The sequence below is a fragment of the Asparagus officinalis genome, chromosome 5 (genome assembly GCF_001876935.1).
Source record: "Asparagus officinalis chromosome 5, Aspof.V1, whole genome shotgun sequence".
NCBI lineage: Eukaryota > Viridiplantae > Streptophyta > Magnoliopsida > Asparagales > Asparagaceae > Asparagus > Asparagus officinalis.
In genome coordinates this window covers 125,863,133-125,881,842 of record NC_033798.1, presented here as the reverse complement: position 1 = coordinate 125,881,842, position 18,710 = coordinate 125,863,133, and the positions used below count along the sequence as shown (strand labels likewise).

Below are 18,710 nucleotides of genomic sequence, written 5' to 3'. Positions count from 1 at the left end.
ATATCAAATGATCGGATTTTTTTTATTTTCTCAAATCTATTAGTTATTTGGATAAACAACCGGTACACTGGGGTATAATGTTGTTGTACATATGACCCTGGGTTTTGTGTATCTATACATGTGCTAATTGTAACTATATCGGTGACCCTAAAGTATAGAAAAGGGAAACTCTCGGGTTACTCATATAATTACAGTCAGTATACTCTGGGTTACCCATGTAGATATAACACCCCAGTGTTACCAGTGCAGTTACATCATACCTCAGTGTACCGGGTTGTAATTAATCTTAGATTTTTCAAATTAATTTGTGTAGGGAGAACTCCATACCCGTTTAAAATTCAAACCACTATTTTTCTCTAATTCACTTTACAATGGCTCCGTCATGTGTGGTTAACAACAGCTCATTGAAGGTAGAAATGTTCACTGCCGTCGTTAATTAGTAACCTAAAGTTAGCAATTTAGAAAAAATTACCGACGCAGGTACGAATTTAAAATAACTAACAAGATTGCTAGAAGACTAAATTGCAATTTAAATATGTTTGAGGGACTGGCTCGTAATATTAAATTAAACCCCCAAAATAGAATACCTTAGACGAACCGAATCAAGCTAGATTCAAACCAAAAATAGAATACCTTAGACGAACCGAAATCAAGCTAGATTCAAACCGAACCGAAGCATATTAAATCATTTTGGTGCAGTTCAATTCAGTTTAGCTTAGCCTTAGACGAGTGAAGTTAAAAGAATTTTTAGCTAACATACAAAACTATTACCCCTTTCAACCTTTTACTCATCTCATATCCCAGATCGAAGAGGAAACTCGTCAAATTAACCACTTTACAAACCAAAAATCAAACAATTATCGATTAAGATACATAAAAAGATTAGTATAAATTATCTACTTACATAGAACAAACATAAATTTTAGACAATTATATTGAGAGCATTTGGTTCAGTTAATTCGGTTTCAAATATTTTTAGAACGAAGCGAACCCAAGCTTTTCTAAACGGGTGGCACTAGGAACACACCCTCAACCACACCTCCAACCATACTCTCTCTCATTTGTTACAGTACATCAAGCCCCACATATGATTTTAAAATTTTAAAATCACATGTGGAGCCCGATATACTATAGCAAATGAGAGAGGGGATGTGATTGGAGGTATGTTTGGGGATGTGTCCCTATCATTTTCCTTTCTAAAACCTTTCTAAAACCAAAGCGAACAATCGATTTAATCGGTTTGCACCAAACCGTGCTCACCCGTCGCAACCACACTTTCAAGAAAGGGAAAGAAATCAAAATATTGCAACCACCAACCGTACATTAACTAATAAAGGGAGCGCTACGCAACCAACCATACACCAAAATAAAAAGAAAAAAAAGTAAACAATTTCACCCGCCATTTCTTCGGACAACTTTGATAACCACCAATTACCCCACGTCGTCCCTCATTCAGTGCATCCTCAGTCATTTCATCATCTAAATACAAATGAACACTAGAATCTCGAAAAGAAAAAAAAAACCTCGCAGTGCATTCAGCTGTATAGAACTAAACAGCAAACAATTCTAACAAGAAAACAAAAAAAGTATAAAACCAGACCAAATCAATATATGAACAACGAACGAATACAACGTGCCATTACAACAACAAAGAGCACACATCGCATTCACAACGGAGCATCAAATCAAGAAGCCAAAACCGAACGTGAATTATGGCGCACATTGTTCCTTCCAAGCCCAAGCCCAAGCCCAAGCCCAAGGCCCAAGCCCAAAGGACTTCCAGCACTCCTACCACTATGAGAACTATTACTGTTTCCCTGTGAAGAATTTCCGCGTGCATTGCCCTGCACGTGCGTTCTTGAATTCTGGGACTCTACACCGATACAAACATGGGCATTGCCATTTGCGTGGTGGTGAGCGTGGCGGTCAACATTACCTGTATTGATTCTGTTCAACTGGATCAGACCAATTTCATCGGAGTGTTCAGAAGTTTGTTCATGTAGTTCAATATCTTCATTGTAGCCATTTATTAGGAAGTTGGTGCAGTTCTTGCGAATTCCATGATCGTATGGATTCCTGAAACGCCCTCCTGGGCCTCTTAAGTAGCTGTAACGTGGAGCATTTGCCATTTCGTTTGTTGTGATATTTCGAGAGATCTGCATAAAGAGCGAGTTATTAGGAAGACGTTTGAGGGACTGTATTCTATTGGACAAAGATGCATTGAGGAAATGACTAGAGTTTCTCTCTCTGGAGAAAGAATAAGACATGATGATCAATGTAATTGGTACCGGTAATTCTAGTGATTACAGCAGTCACCACACATTAACTGTCTATGTAATTACCTGCTGGATAATTAGTTCAGCCAGGTAAAGAGTTTTACGGTTTATTCGCATAATTTGCAGTTACTGCAAATTATAAGCAAGATAATTTTGGATACTGTTTATGAAAATTGCAGCAGCATGAGCTCAAAGGTCATTGCTTAGTATTTGTTGCTTCATTTGTAAGTCAAAGCAAGTTATTCCTCGGTTAAAATTTTCTGGATCTTTCCTGAACATAAAATATTTCACCTTGCTGCCTAATTTCCATAGACCAAACTTAACTTATGACTATGATCCAGCACACATATTAGATCCAAGTCACACTGAATACTCAATGAGATGCAAACTTTTACCCAAAAATATCTCCAAATAATGTTATTGGAAGATAGAGCCACATATTTCAGATTATTAAGAGCTTGAAAGGGATTACAAACTGGCATCAGAAACAAAATGAAGCGCTGCATTGGAACAAGAGATTATTGGGCATAACAACTAGTCCATAGGAATCAACATGAAATTGTAAGATGGTAATAATGCAATTGAATAATTAGTTAGATGGAAGGGATAAGAGGAGGGAGGAGAATTTTGCATAAACTATTTCTAACACCGAAGACAAACAAGTCTTTGGATGAAGGAAATAATTCGTAATCCCATCTTAATATAGTAAAACTATGCAGCAAAAATTTATAGAATTATAATACTTTTTGGACCTTATCCGAGATCAAACTACACGGTCCATCGATTTGCAACATTAGAATAATCTCGAGAGTATTATATGGTATCATAAAGAGTGGAATAAAATAGATATTAATTAACCAGAACTTTTGACAAAAATACCAGCAACATACCTGTGATGCTTGTATTACAGTCAGTAATGCAACTCCAAAGAAAAGAAGAAAATCCATTATCAGAAAGAATATGGCTCCCGGGTGATGAGTAGCAGCATGGTTCATCCAGGCACCAAAAAATTGTGGAGCAGTTGGATCTGTCTTGATTCCTAAAAAGTTTTATTCCCCGTCAATTACAGGTTTCTTAAAAAAACCATTATTTTTAAAAAGGAAAAAAGTCACAAATAAGGCCATTCTTGAATGCACGTACTTATCATGGTTACGGCAGCTGTTATCACCATGGCAGACACCTCTAAAACAAGGAACATGAAGAAATCCCATTTATTCCGCTGCAGTTACAGATGAGTATTAATCAGATACAACAGAATGGACATGATTACAAGAAGAATGCAAGTAGTATTACGTCCAGAACAACTGCAGAGCAATGGAATCAGGGAAAACATAAGATTCGAGTTAAAAGAACAATGCACCTTTCCGATACAAACTGCAGAGCAATGGAATCAGGGAAAACATAAGATTCGAGTTAAAAGAACAATGCACCTTTCCGATACAATTTGATACCCATGGGCAATGATGATAACATAAGATTCGAGTTAAAAGAACAATGCACCTTTCCGATACAATTTGATACCCATGGGCAATGATGATCAAACTGCTCGACACAGCGGTCACAAGTGGAGCAATGCTTAGCACGCAGAGGCCTGACTATCTAAAGAATTTCAAAAGAGATAAATCAGAGGGACTCAGGATTATATACAGTTCTATCGCAAACAGAGGCATCACCCAGAGAACTGAAAACATAATGTTAACTATGAACTTTTATTACTTTCCCATGTCATCCCTGCTCCCCCATCCAACAAATAAAGCACACACATCGCATGCATCTGTATAGTGATCATGTTATATATGGCAGGCATATCTTGAAGGTGCATCAGGTGGGAACAAAATACAAATTTTAATGTCAAGAAGAGACTAAATAATAGTGAGGTAAATCATAGTGAGGCCTCGCAATTTTAAAAACCATCAAACACAATCTACCGCATTCTTCTACAACATAAATATATTCAGCTTCTTAATAAATAAATTTTTATGCAGATGTTCGCATTATGGTCTCATGTACTGAGCCACAGTAGAAGTTATGGATTTTTGAAGCAAATTGACCTACCATGCGATGAAGAATGGTTAAATGTAATTGTACATTCTGTGGAGAATATCTGGACTGGAGCAGTCTAACTTGCAATGAAAAGTTATCGAGTTCTATTGATTTATTAGATTGGTATTAATTGTTTAGCTTAAATGAAGACCCTTCAATTTACTTGTAGGTTGTTAGGATAACTGAGATGTGATTTAATTTGTTTAGATAAGATTATTAAGTAGTTGGTTATGGAATACTAGTTAGTAGTTACAAATGATGATTCTACAGTGTCTCAGAATCAAGTTGATGAATGAAACTATTATTTATTCATTACCTAAGCTTGAGAATTTAAATTTTCCTGACATCCTTTCTTTGATAGTGTTATCTAACAGCATATATTCCTGCAGTTTTTTTATTTTTAAATTCACTAGTTTCTTATGCTGAATTTAAGGTGTCAAATAGACAAAAAATGGCAAACAAGGAAATTTTCCATTTCCAATCTATCCAGATATCAAAAGGTGTGAAAGCATTAAATCCAAGGTTGTAAATCATTTTACTAACTCGAATCAAAGTTGCAAAAACATAAATTTGCCACCAACACAAGTATAGGATTTTTAAAAATGTCACCTTGCATGTAGCACATAGCTGGGACCAATTCCCAGCCAGTAAAGCAGGATTATTCAGTTCCATCTTCAATAAAGGTTCCTACAAAATGCCATTGAAAGATTACATTGGTAACACAAACACTAGCATATATTGCCGAGAACATGGCTATGGACACAGGACACAACATATTAATGAGAACTTAAAAAACAGGTCATAGTGAAATGTCCACATGGGTAATAACAAGATATATGTATGTATATGTAACACGATGAAAATGCCAAGTGATGGTCAACAATAAAATTGTTAGAACAAAATGAATGGATTACTCAGAATTGTCAACAAATTCAAGTAACACTAATTTGTCTTCAGGGCTAACCATTTTGAATGAGTTTGGATAACATAGGAACTCCATGAAAGGACATAAAGCAATTTGGATACTTCTTTCTTTAACTATTACTTATTAATTAATTAGGTAAATAGATTACAACCTAAACAAATTTAGACATTTTTTAACTAATAGACAAATTTTGATCTCATGAACCTAATTACAGAAATAATGGGCTTTTGTGTCTTAAAGCAAAAAATCAGTTTTAGCTTGGACACGGCTACATGTCCCTGGAAGTACATGATTTACAGCATAAAACACTAATAAGCAAAATAAAGTAGGTTATTATGTAGGATCACATACATCAAAATAAATGTGTAACTTAAAACACTAATAAGCAAAATAAAGTAGGTTATTATGTAGGATCACATACATCAAAATAAATGTGTAACTATATCAAGTGAGACTTGCATAAACAGGTAAGTAGGATCACATACATCAAAATAAATGTGTAACTATATCAAGTGAGACTTGCATAAACAGGTAAAAGCCCTTCAACTTTTGTTTAATTTTTCTAACAAGTTATATGTTACTTCATTTTGCTGTTAGTTTAAGAACTATAAGCCCAAATAAAGTTAGGAAAGAATGGGCATTGCTAAACCAAAAGGACAAAAATAGCAAGCTAATAATTTTTGAGAGATTCGGAAATAAAAAAGTTTATGATATACATTTTGAGGAAAAGGATAGACAGAAAAGGTAATTGAACTAATCCACGGATAAAGCAACCTACATCATCCCTGAGATTCTCCGAATCACGTACATTCATTTTGATAAAACCAGGATCCTTCCTGCAATAAATACACCAGTGACAAAAAAACAGCTCGCCATGAGTAAGGCAATTGCAAGCTGAATTATAAAATCTGAAGCTAGTCTAGGTTACCCAAGAATTTTCCTAAAACAGAATATCATAAAACTAAACAACAGTTATGAAAAATAGGGTTCGCCTACTATCCATCAAACTCCTTTAGGTTTCATGGCTCATAACGAAAAGCAGTCGCACACAGTTATTAGAAAATGTACTTGTTTCAAGTTATATCGAAACACCTTTTTGTGAAATCTGCAAACAGTAGTCATGCATATCTATTACTGCCCTATGGCTATGAAAGACAAATCTAAAATATAAACAACGATAAGATTTGACCATTAAATTATTCCACAGGCCAGTGAGGCCTGACTCCGTGCTAAAGGGCTGCGATTGGATTATGGAAGGTCCCAGGTTCAAAACCGGGCTCTGTTGCTTCAAAAGAATATGTACGCACCCCGTGAGACACACAACCACACATACATACACTACAACTGTTACTTCTGTGACAAACAAACTGTGGCTATGAGCCTATGACACGTCTTAAGAGAAATAGGATGAAGTCATGACACTACTCCCAACTGTTTGCCTGCTAGCAACTTCAATCACATAATAACACAGACCCAATAAAATATCTTAACTAATATATAACCCACATAAATATCAACAACAGAAATAAAACATCTAACCTTTTTGCCTAACTCCAGTTTCTATTTAGTCACTAGCACAGTTTCGAGACTGAAAATGTGCAATGGAAAGAACTCCCATGCACCATCCACTTTGGTAGTCTAAGCATCTACATTGACCCCTGGAGCTTGACCCAATTATAAATTTGTTTTTGTCTATAATAAGCATTAGGCTTGCAAGATGCTAAATATAAAATCAGTACACAAAAACAAATTAGGAAAGATTTTAATATTTCACGTTCATGGGATCTTTAGGAGTATGAAAAAGGCTCAAGCATGACCAAAATTGGTGGCGGACAATCAACTTATATGGTTTGGCTAAACTTTGGAACTTTCTTGTGCAAGGAAAAACTGGCTAAATTTACAGGTTTCAGATACTTTATCTATAAAGTAAGCAGACATTTTGCTCAATTTTAGGAATGCAACTGGATACACAGAATATGATACGGATTCTAAAAGAATTTCAGAAAAAAGACAGATTTTAAACATACCTACTGCACCTATAAAACATAACGAGTCCAACAGTTGCCAGTAAAACCCCAGACCAAGCAAGAAGTCCAAACCCAGCTGTCAACTTCGGAAAATAAGATGCTGAACAAAAACAAAGAGATGATAGGCAAATTACAAGTATTAATAAAACAATGTTTAATGTTTCTCAGTCAAAAAATGTTTAATGTTTCAACAAAGACACAAATGGAATGGCTACATACCTGTGAGCACAGAATGTATATAAGTAACAAGCATAATAATAATTACACACCACAATGCAGGTGCAAGTCCTAATTTCGATAGTCTACCATGCGGGCTATTTCCATCACAACGTCTGTCAAACAACCTTCTAGCATTGCCCTGCAAAGAAGGATACTTCTTAACCATGATGAGGTAATTTCTTTTAAGAAGGATACTTCTTAACCATGATGAGGTAATTTCTTTTCTTTTTACAGGAAGCTTAGAATATAAAAAGGAGATGTTGAAGACTTTACAGGCATAAATATATGATATAGATATAGATGTTCCTATGGTTATTATGGTCACCAAGTGTGGAATATCTCCTTCGACACTCAGATGAATATAATTCAAATTTCTTTTAAACTTTCAATATGTTAACCCGACGGAAAACTCTCATGCTCCCATCAGTAAACAACCGAAAATTATGTTCTTCTGAAAGTCTTATACATTGAAAATGTTTGAAAGGCTTTCTTAATAGTAGCAAATAATTAATATTTGCACATCCAGAAAACCATAGGAGAAAGAAAATGAAAGTATCATCAGAATGAAATACTGGCGGAACCCTACGGAAAAAGCTTTGGAATAGTTAACATGTTAGGCAGATGAAACATTCATAGACTAAGCCATGGCACAACAAAAGGTTACATATTTCTACAAACTGAAGCCAAAAAATGGGAGGCTTTGTGCAATCAATAGCAAATAATGAATATGTCCACATGCGGCAAATCATGATATGGAAAATGGAAAGGCTATTGCTAGACATAGAATACCTACGAGGAAAAAAGCAACTTGATGATGATTCTTATTAGATGCTAGCTGTGCCGGAGTAAAACCACTGTTATCTGGCACCATTAAATCCTCCTTCTTCCCTGCCTGAACTAAAACAGTGCATGCCTCTAGATTCCCTCTTATAGCAGCCCAATGGAGAGGAGTGCAACCTGATAATGGAGAGAGATGAATCAAAGCCAGATGAGAGTACAAAAAAGTAAAGAATCTCTTATGGAGAGAGAATTAGGGGAGAAAATGAAGTAGCTGAAGGAAATATACCCTCTTTATCTTGTCGGCCCCTGTAGGCATCAAGAAATAGAAGAAGACGTATACTATCAGCAAAACCTTTATAGGCCGCCCTGCAAATTTAAAAAATTTAAAGGAAGGCGCATGATAACTATCCACAGTAATTAAAAGGCGAACACAAAAACGTAATTGAATTTACAAATTTGCATGTAAACAGTGCATTTCTTATTTTTTCAAATTATTAAAACCAAAGCATGTGCTGCGATAACTAAAATATGCTGTGCAAGGAAACAGACAAGGAACAGAAAGGTATACAATAGTTAAATGTTGCTTATATTGCAGCAACTAGCATAATATTAGCAAATAGAAATATTGTTAACAAAGTCCATAAAGCATGGAAGCCCACAACTTAACCACTCAGAGAAATATCATCTTAGATAGTATATACTATATATCTATAATGATTCAGTGAAAGATAAATCAAGTACCAGTGCAAAGGGCTTCTGCCATCATTATCAGGGGTATCTGGATCAGCATTCCATTTTGCAACAATATGGTAAAGGAATGCTGTTTCTCCATACTGAGCTGCAACATGAGAGGTCTGAAATAATGTGGAGCTTAATTAAAAAGGAATCTCAAAGTCATAATAACATCTTGTCCAATGAGAAAGAAACATAAGCATCAAAAGTAAATGAAGCCATAACAAGGCAATGCTAATTTACCAGTTACTGCTATTGTTTTATTTCCAGTGTTTAAGAAGACAGAAGTATTAGTACAGATTTCATGATTGAATTCTTTTGTGCTGAAAGAAACTGTATTCATAATTCAGGAGGTTTATCCTTACCTCAAACATTATTGAAATGAATGGAGCAAGCCCACACGACTATCATGTGAAAGTGCAAGCAAAACATGAAACAACAGACAATGGAGATACTGACCCACCCCCCCCCCCCCCCGGAAAAAAAAACCAATCCCCTAAGTTAATACCTTTACATTCAGACACTAACAATCAAGAAAGTGTTGTAACTTTGTCCATCCTAAGTATCACTGTCAGTTAATTTACTTAAAAGAATGAAATAAGCTGATCTAGGCACGTGACATCTCAATTTGCATGGAATCTAGGCACGTGACATCTCAATTTCCAGTGTTTAAGACAGTCCCCCTGCAATCAGCATCATATCAATTGCAAATAAAATGCTCATGTTATCATTTAATTGCTTTTTTAAATATAATGGGGGGAAAATAATGGATGTATTAGCAACACCCACTAGTTTTTAGACACTAGATCCTTTAAGTTTGAGGTTGACTTTCACGACCTTTTTGACAGTTCACGAGCAGTTAGTTCTGGATAACTCCATACAGTTAGAAGCTATCATGTGTTTCCCACAAGAATAAAATATATTTACAGAGCAAGTATCTATATATTTGTTATAATAACAACAACAATAACACAATTCCAAGTATTTGGATTTGATACATCAATTCCTTCAGCTCCGAATCATCTGCTCCATTAATTCACTATTATATTTTTTTAAACTACCTAAATCCTTGTTTACTTAGATCAGATTATCCTTCGACCTTGTGATTCATACAAGAGTCAGCCAAGAGCTAAGGCTAACTCTTGCAAAGCAAAAATAAAAATTGCTAGAGTTCATAGACATGAGTTAGGGTATTGACAATTTTGAAAATTTATCTAAATAACATTGTTTTGGGAACATGCTTGAATTATAATTCTCGAACTTCAGTGGAATACGCGCCTGACCCTTCACGAGGCACAATATTCTATCTAACTACACTTCAAAACATACACAGCCCTTTTACCTTAATTTTTGTAGTTAAACAAGACCTTAGATCTTTCGCCTGCTGGCCTACTCCTTTAATTACACTTCTATCACTTTCCTTAATCAGTGCATTGCTCATACACATTGTCGGTTGCCAGACAACACCCAAACATGATCTGTGCATACAGCTGCCTCAAGACTTTGCCATTGGGAGAGTCCTCATGCGATCTCAACAGGTTTCTCATTTATCCTCAAGGTGCGTTTGGTTAGGAGAGAAAGCTTGGAAAATGCATGAAAACCATGTGCCATGTCCACACGAGAAAGATCTTGCCGAATGAAAAACATGTTTGGCATTTTTGAACTTCTTGAGAATGTTTTTCTCAGTATCTGATGTGGCAAAGAAGATCCATTTCCTAATTTTATTGGGGAAAATGGCTGGAAATCACATTACACGCATTAAAATTTCGTTTTGACAGTTGGTTTGTTCCACACATGAATTAGTTGTGAAGGGAGATTTTTTGAGGAAAATTTATGTGTGCGCCAACCCTAACCAATCATATCCCTCTACGAAAATTGTTTTCCGTCTTTGAATTCCAAGAATCTCCTGGAAACGTTTGGAAATAGGCTTCTTCTTTTCTTTTTCTTTTTTGGTGCAGAATTTGGTTTTGCATTATTTTTGGAAAAATACAAAACATGCCCTCAATGGAAAGTACTACAAACTTGTTCTGGAGATCTCATTCTTTTAACCTGATTTTACATGACTCTATCATCCCTCTCATGTTCTCATCTCAGTTACACTCATCTCCTGTCCAGAAGATGTAAAAAGCCTTTTTTTTTTAATTGTTGTTGTTGCTGCTGCTCATCCTCTGGACATGTTTGCCCAACACTCTTTGACCCATAAAGCATGGATGCCCTTATAACCGGCTTGTTATAGTTTCTTCATCAATATCTACAATGAGATGATTCTCAAGAAGCATCCACTTTAATCGTACTACAGTTCACTGAATAACATCTCCTTTAGTGATCTAAACTATCGCCTAGTTCGCAATTTTAGAGGGTTGTTCCTGAGTTACATGAGCCAATAACTGATCAGTCATGCTTAACTGGAAGTCTAGGTAATTTAGGAACCAGGAGAATATGGTCACCCCACAGCAACAAAGCCACCCAAAAATCTAAGAGATCAGCCATAGCGTTTCCTGGTTTTACAGATTCCATAATGTGATAGGAATCTATATATGTGCAAGAAATAAAAGAAGGCACCATACACAAGCAAATATTCAAAAGTGATATATTTTCCTTTATGTTTCCCTATAGAATTCAATGGCTTGTCACTTAATGGATGTCTACCTTAACAAAGGAGTCAGTGCAGATTCAGAACCAAGGAATAAGGACAAAACATATCAAATTCAAGCAAGTGTATATCCCATCATAAACGGTGAAACACATCATAAACGGTGAAACCTCTAAATTTCATCATTCTTAAATCTACTGTGGCCATAGTCAGTTTAATATTCTAGAGTTATCTAACTCAAACTGACTATATTATGTGTTTCGAAGAGTCTAGTTACGTAGCTTAACAAAGACATCAAAGATTATATGATAGAAGAGCATATATAATTCCGTAAGAACTAAATAATTACATAATCACAAGAATAACCATTATTAAGATAATGAGAACCGCCTCCACGAGAAAACAAAGCATGCTTAAATACTTACAAACACTGATGAGAACAGCTCAAACAAGAGGAATTAATATCAAAACAGTAAAAACACACCTGATAGCCATTCAAGTCCGCGGCATCAACACGAGCCCCTTCCTTCAGTAAGAGCTCAGCAACTGCAATATTACCACGAACAGCACTCCAATGGAGCGCTGTTTGGCCCGTGTTATCTGCTGCATTCACATCACCCCCATGCTGCCCACACAAACAAAATAAACAATCATGCTACAAATTTGCTGCTATTTGGTTGCAGGAGGACCAAACTGAAAAAAGAAGTAAGAAATTCTGGCAATTTTGCAACAAGCACCTTGTAATAAGTTGTCATTCTATTCAGTAAGAGAAAGTCTATAACATAATGTAATGACAACTGGAATATTCCAAAACTCCCAGAATTGATTTTCTTAGAGAGAAAACAAGGAATGATCCTTTTGATAGAAACATTTTAGTCGGTGATGACAAATTTATTTATGTATTCTGATATATGAAATTCAAAAGACAGATATAAATGAAATTGTGTTGGCGCTTTTTCATGCTACTTGCACAACAAAAATCATAGAGATTGTTCACAATTAAATGTTTCCGTTAATGTCTACTGCATCTAAAACAAGAAATTTTACATAAAAAAGGGCGTTAACGTCTTTGAGAAGACATGATGAGGGCATAAATATGTAAAATCTAATTTGTGGAATTTAAAATAGGACAAATGGTTAATGCTCTGTTTTGAAGGTCACTGGTCTTCTGGACTGAAATTGGATATAAGAAGCATTTATTAATTGTCATGGGGTGGCCAGGCTGGGAACCTCCTAATATGCCAACGCAACTAGGAAAACCACTCAAGCCTTAAGCATTCAAAGAGACAGACTATATATTTTGGAGGAACTGACAGACAGTGATTCTGCAGTTGGATAGAGGAAACGGAATGCATTACAACATTTCTTGATTTCTATTAATTTTTTATTACATTATCCTAAATAGTTTCACCAAATCTCCTCTTAATATCTCATTCTAAACAAGTTAACCTATTAGAATATTTTATTACTGAAGTCACCTTCTTGGTCTGGTCCTAATCTACATGACTAAAAGATAAGGAACCGCACACTGGAATAATTTAAGAACTTTCTGCCCTAACAATAAAATCCACTTAGGGATACATATAACAGATGTCACGGCAGCCAATGAGGATATGGATATATGTATGCAGTTCAGATATGTTATGTTAAAAAAGAAAAGGAACCGATCAGACAGCTGAACAGGGATCAAATAAGTTTACATGTAAGTACAGAAGCTTTTGTGTATGTGGGGGTCGGAGGATGTGGGCCCCTCCTCCATCCTTTTGGCTCCATTCTTTACCATACTCTGCATCTCATACATGTAACTGGAGTGGGATGTGCATGGAAGGAAAGATAAAAATCAAGGAAGCTAGACAATCAACATAAAGTAAACACCCTCCCTACAATTAGACATTCTACTTAATTGCAGTAGCCTAACAACTTCGAGGACTCCCAATGGAAAGGTATCAGACCATTCAAAAACCTAACAAACTTCTTCAAGACTATCTCAGGGAAACATCACAAACCGCCTACAGTCTAACCGTCTCATAAGCACGCAACCAAAAAAATTTCCAATTCTACGTAGTATAGTAGGAGGGTTTAGAAAGTTCAAATACCCCTACCCAAAATCTTTGTTTTTGCTCTTAACCCCTATACTGTTATCCTCTGAATTTCGAATCCCTCGCAAAAATCTAAAAGGTCAAACCTCAATTATGTATTGAGCAACAGCGGTGCGATTGTTTAGTGCGGCCCACTGGAGGGCATAATACCCGCCACCATCGGGCTCGGCGACAGGGAATCCCTTGACCTCAACCAAAGTCTGCAGCTTCTCAAGATCCCCGACTGTGGCCGCCGCGTAAACATCATTCTTCATAATCTCCGGAACCACTGTCTCCACCTCCCCTCCCTTCCTCCCTCCTCTCCCCTTCTCCACCACCTCGATCTCTGACGACATCTCGAGATTGATTAAGAACAAGAGGAAAAGGATCAACTTCTTGTTTTATTTTTTTATTTTATTTTTGGGTCTCTCCCCTTCAAAGGGAATTGAAGGAGGAGAGATTGATTGGGATTTTTTTCCCTTTTTTCTTTTTTGGAAGAAGAGGATTAATCTGACGACATAAAGAGAAAAGAGAAAAGAAGAATGAGATTGGTGGACGGCTGTGGTACGATCGCTGCCAGAAGTGTATTCCATTGAGATGACTCGGTAAATTACCCGTATAAATTTCCATGAATTATTTAGCACATTAGGGGCTTCATGCATGTTAAATGCACGTATTGTATTAGAATGTTTCTATATTAATTTGTAATGATGTCTATCTTTAGATTAAACTTTTTGTTTCTTTATATCTCTGAATCAATCAAGATTATTGTATCCACAGTTAGTTAATATTTTCTGAACGGGTTTATTCATTTCAACTAAATTAGTACTCTAATATAATAATAATTTTTGCCTGTTTTTAACTTTCAATTTGCATTTCTCACCCCCAAAACTTCCATTTTGCACATAACCCCCCTAAACTTAAAACTCCTCACAAAATCTTCAACTTCTAAACCCTAGAATCCAAGCTTGCCACTCTAACCCAACCTTCACAACAAAAACATCAAAGAGATCGAACCTCAATAATGACGAGGCGCGCGTGGCGATTGTTGACGCCGGCCCGCACTGAAGAGCGTAGTAGCCGCCGCCATCGGGCTCGGCGACGGAGAACCCGTCGATCTCGACCAGCTTCTGCAGCTTCTCGAGATCGCCGGACGCCGCCGCCATAATAAACCTCGTTCCTCAGCGCCTCCCGGCGGCGGCGGCGCTCCGCCTCGCCTCCGTTTCCTTTGCCCTCTCCCCCCTCCTCTACTACCTCGATCTCCGACGACATCTCGAGATGGATTCAAAGCAAACGAGATCGTTGGATTTTCGTTGCTAGGGTTTTTTTTTTGTGTCTCTCACCTTCAAAGGGAATTCGAAGAAGGAGAGGTTGACTGGGATTGGTTTGACGACGGAGAGAGAGAGGGGGGATTCGTGGACGGCCAGGGTGTGGTCACCGCCCACGGTGAGGTTACCGCTCCCCTTGACCGTGGGATTCGATGTCGTTGGACCTCGCCGTAGCTTATTAGATTGGGATGACCGTCTGGTAAACTAACCGTAGGCGGCTTCGTGCACGTTCGATGCGCGTGTGGGAGGAGTTTTTTTTTTATATATATAGATATTTTTGAAGGGATTAAATTCCTAAAAATTACCACGTTGAAGCTAGCCGAAAATGAAAATTAAAAGAGTAAAAGTGATAAATGCTTTTGCCGTTTGTTTCAATGAAACTAAAATGCCAACAAGTATATCACCCCAAATTTATTAGCCAACAGCTTCGGTGCTCCCAAGCAGTTGGTATAGTTTGTTTCATTAAAAATCTCTCTCACATCCTAAATTTGAGGGATAAGATAGTTGACAGTAGTTCCACACCCAAAAAAGTAATTTCACTTAGATAAAAAGGTTATTTTAGGAAGTATAAATGGATTTAGATCCTCTCCACTACAAAAAAGTAGTGGAGAGACCACTACTTTTAATCTCAAGCGTTGATTATTTAGTAGGCGGTTATGATACAATCTAAATCTAACACTTACCATACCCCCGTGTATTGCACTCATTCCTAATTTGCACTAAAAGAAAAAAAATCATAACCATCAACTAGTAGTTCCACACCCAAAAAAGTAATTTCACTTAGATAAAAATGTTATTTTAGGAAGTATAAATAAGAAGATAAATAGGAAGTAGTTAGAATTCTCCAACTAATGAAAAACTCTCGGAGTCTTTATTTTTTTGACGTGGTTTTCTTCTCCAATTCCCTAATTCATTGCGTGAATGGCCAAACCTAATGGAATTTAATTTTTGATATGGTCATCGATCCTATGAAATACTTCATACGAGCGTCTTCTTTCTCTAGAGTATTGAGCCCGAGATCATGAGTGTCGCCACCGGGCCAATCTGACTGGAAATAAATTCTTTTTGCATAGAGGAACTGTATGTATGAGCCCGGCATTAATTGGCTTTCTCTTAGGCCTTGGGAACTTTCATTCGATTAATTTTCAACTAAACAACTGAGATTTTGAATGAACATGATTGCTTTGTTTAAGTTCATCAACATGGTTGATGGTCGATTTTCTTCGGATCCAATTTCCTTGTATCGCATTCAATCACATGTTAGATTTCTTGTTGATATCTTTATTGAGGAATTTTCTTAGCGTAATTCACCTATGATTCTATTTAAACGGATTTATACGCGTTTGATGGAATTCTGTGGATGAGAAATTGGTGGGGACGAAGAATTTTTTTGTTTTTCCAAATTTACCCTTTTTTAAAAATAAATTAATAAACAATTTTAGGAGCACCGAAGCAAAGCCCAATTTATTAATGCATGTTCAATTTTCACGAAAAAGAACGGATGTCAAATAGAAGTTGGAAAGTGGGGACAAACTCTGAGCAAAAATAATATTTTCTTTATTTAATCTTTAATTTTACCGGCAGATTAAGCATTTTTCCTGTTCGATGGTGCCAGCATCATTTTAAGTTTGGAATATGCTATATTTATTTCTATATTAGTCCCTTAGGTACCGTTTGGCAAAGGGTTAAGTGAGGGTTAAGGAGACTTAACCCCTTCTTAACCTACCAAACACAATAAATCTATATAAGGATTAAAATGAGTTAACCCTCCATAATTTGCCAAACATAAAAATTATAGAAGGGTTAAGTTAACCCCTCTAGATGGGTTAAAATGAGGGGTTTACTAATACTCCTATTTAGATGGAATAAGAATTAACCCTTCTAATTATAAAGAAAATAGTCAAAATCATTGTTATTCCCAAACACTAAAACTGATCATAAGGGCTAAAATAAAACTTATTTAACTGGTTAATAATTTAGTCATTCGGATTATCAAATGGGCTAAGTACATTAATCCTTCTCTTTAACCCATCTTCATTAACCCTTTGCCAAACGGGGCCTTAAATTCTTACTAGATGTAAAATAGTTCCTCAAATTATTGGACAAATTTTATTAAGTCTCTCGATGCTTATAAGCTTTCACGAAGTTAATCCCTTAGCCATTGATATTTCCATAATGTTTTTGAATTCTTACTTCAAATTAATCCTTGAGTTAATGATGATAACAACAAGATATAAGAAGCAAGGGACCCAACACCAATTTTAATAATTTCACGGAGCAGTTTTTAAAATATTAAAGATTTAATTAAGAGATTATTATTAAAAATATTATTTTTCATCTTAATCTCCGGTTTACCGATTTAACTTCATAAGGGAACTTACCATGGTTTTCTTTTATTTTTCTAACCGCCATGTTGTATACAAAATCTTGTGTTTTTTTGTTTTTAGTCTTGCTAGTTTGATATTTAATTTTAACATGATACGAGTGGGTATTTTCAATTAAGCTACCAAAAAATCATCGATATTATAATATGTTTTTAAATAAAAAAATAAAATGAATTGGCACACCATCTTCTCTTTTCTATTTTTGAATAATAGATTTGTTTTTTAAACAAATGTTGTATTTTCATTTGCATGCTAACATGGATATATTTTCTCACTTGACAAAAAAGAACTTGCATGCCTTTTATTCACATTCAATTTGCTAAACACCTCCTATATGTTAATGTTCTCATTTCCATATTAAGAAATCAGGATAACGTTTTACAGCTTTCACAGCAGTTGGTGTTTAGATCGTTCATTTAAAATCTACCAAAGTCTTAATTACTTATTATTGGATGATCATGATACTGAAAATTTATGATATTTCTTATGAATAAAGCCACAATATTGCCAATTTTGTTAAAAAAATATACCAACGCTAATGGTTGGAGTCATTCAATAAAACTATATTTTAAAAATAATAAAAGCAACTCTTACATGTCAAAATACTATTAACAATAAAATCACTATGATTTGATTAAACAAAACACATCAACTAAGACATGTATAATTTAATAATAATATGAAAAGTTGATCTATGCGTAAATGGATGTGCTAAAAAATGATGAATTTGATTATCTCATTTGAGGCACCAAAATAATCACGCTATTGATTTCTCATATATATTAATGATTTGATTATCATTTGTATGATATACTCCTCAAAAACAAAAGAATAATTTCTAATTTACTTGGACGAATGAGAAAGAACCTCTAAATTATGTTGGATAAAAGGAGAATATGAAACAACAAGAATTTTGGAATAAAGTTTCTTTTATAGAGAACCATATACAGATGAATGATGACTTATTAATTAGAGAAAATCAAGAGAATAAGAATCTTTGACAAATTGCAATTAATATCGATCAAGATCCATGCGGACCATGCATCATAACACTGCATTGCAACAAATCAAGAGAATATGCATAGTGTGAAAAATGTGTGAAATAAATGCGTACTTTAAAGATGTTTGAGTTATTAGTATCAACATTAGATAACTTCTAGAGTGAAGCTTCTTTGTTATATAATTCTAAATTCTTTTATGATGAGTTTGTAGGGTTTTTTTTCTAGTGATGTTGTTTCTTACATGCAGATTTTGTAGCAGTTGTAGGGAGTATGAATAAAAAAACACAAACTACTAATTCAAAAAATATATGCATTTATCATTAA

At 35.5% G+C, this 18,710-nt stretch overlaps 1 protein-coding gene across 1 annotated transcript; it reads right to left on the bottom strand.

Moving 5' to 3' along the window:
• LOC109841173 (protein S-acyltransferase 24) lies at positions 1,391-14,145 on the bottom strand. The gene is made up of 13 exons (XM_020410060.1): positions 13,781-14,145; positions 12,080-12,220; positions 9,012-9,124; positions 8,557-8,636; positions 8,284-8,447; positions 7,491-7,629; positions 7,272-7,371; positions 6,023-6,080; positions 4,929-5,006; positions 3,777-3,875; positions 3,417-3,495; positions 3,167-3,315; positions 1,391-2,156 (listed from the first exon to the last, which is right to left on the bottom strand). The coding sequence occupies exons 1-13, from the start codon at positions 14,027-14,029 to the stop codon at positions 1,686-1,688; spliced, it is 1,920 nt and encodes a 639-aa protein (XP_020265649.1). The 5' UTR covers positions 14,030-14,145; the 3' UTR covers positions 1,391-1,685.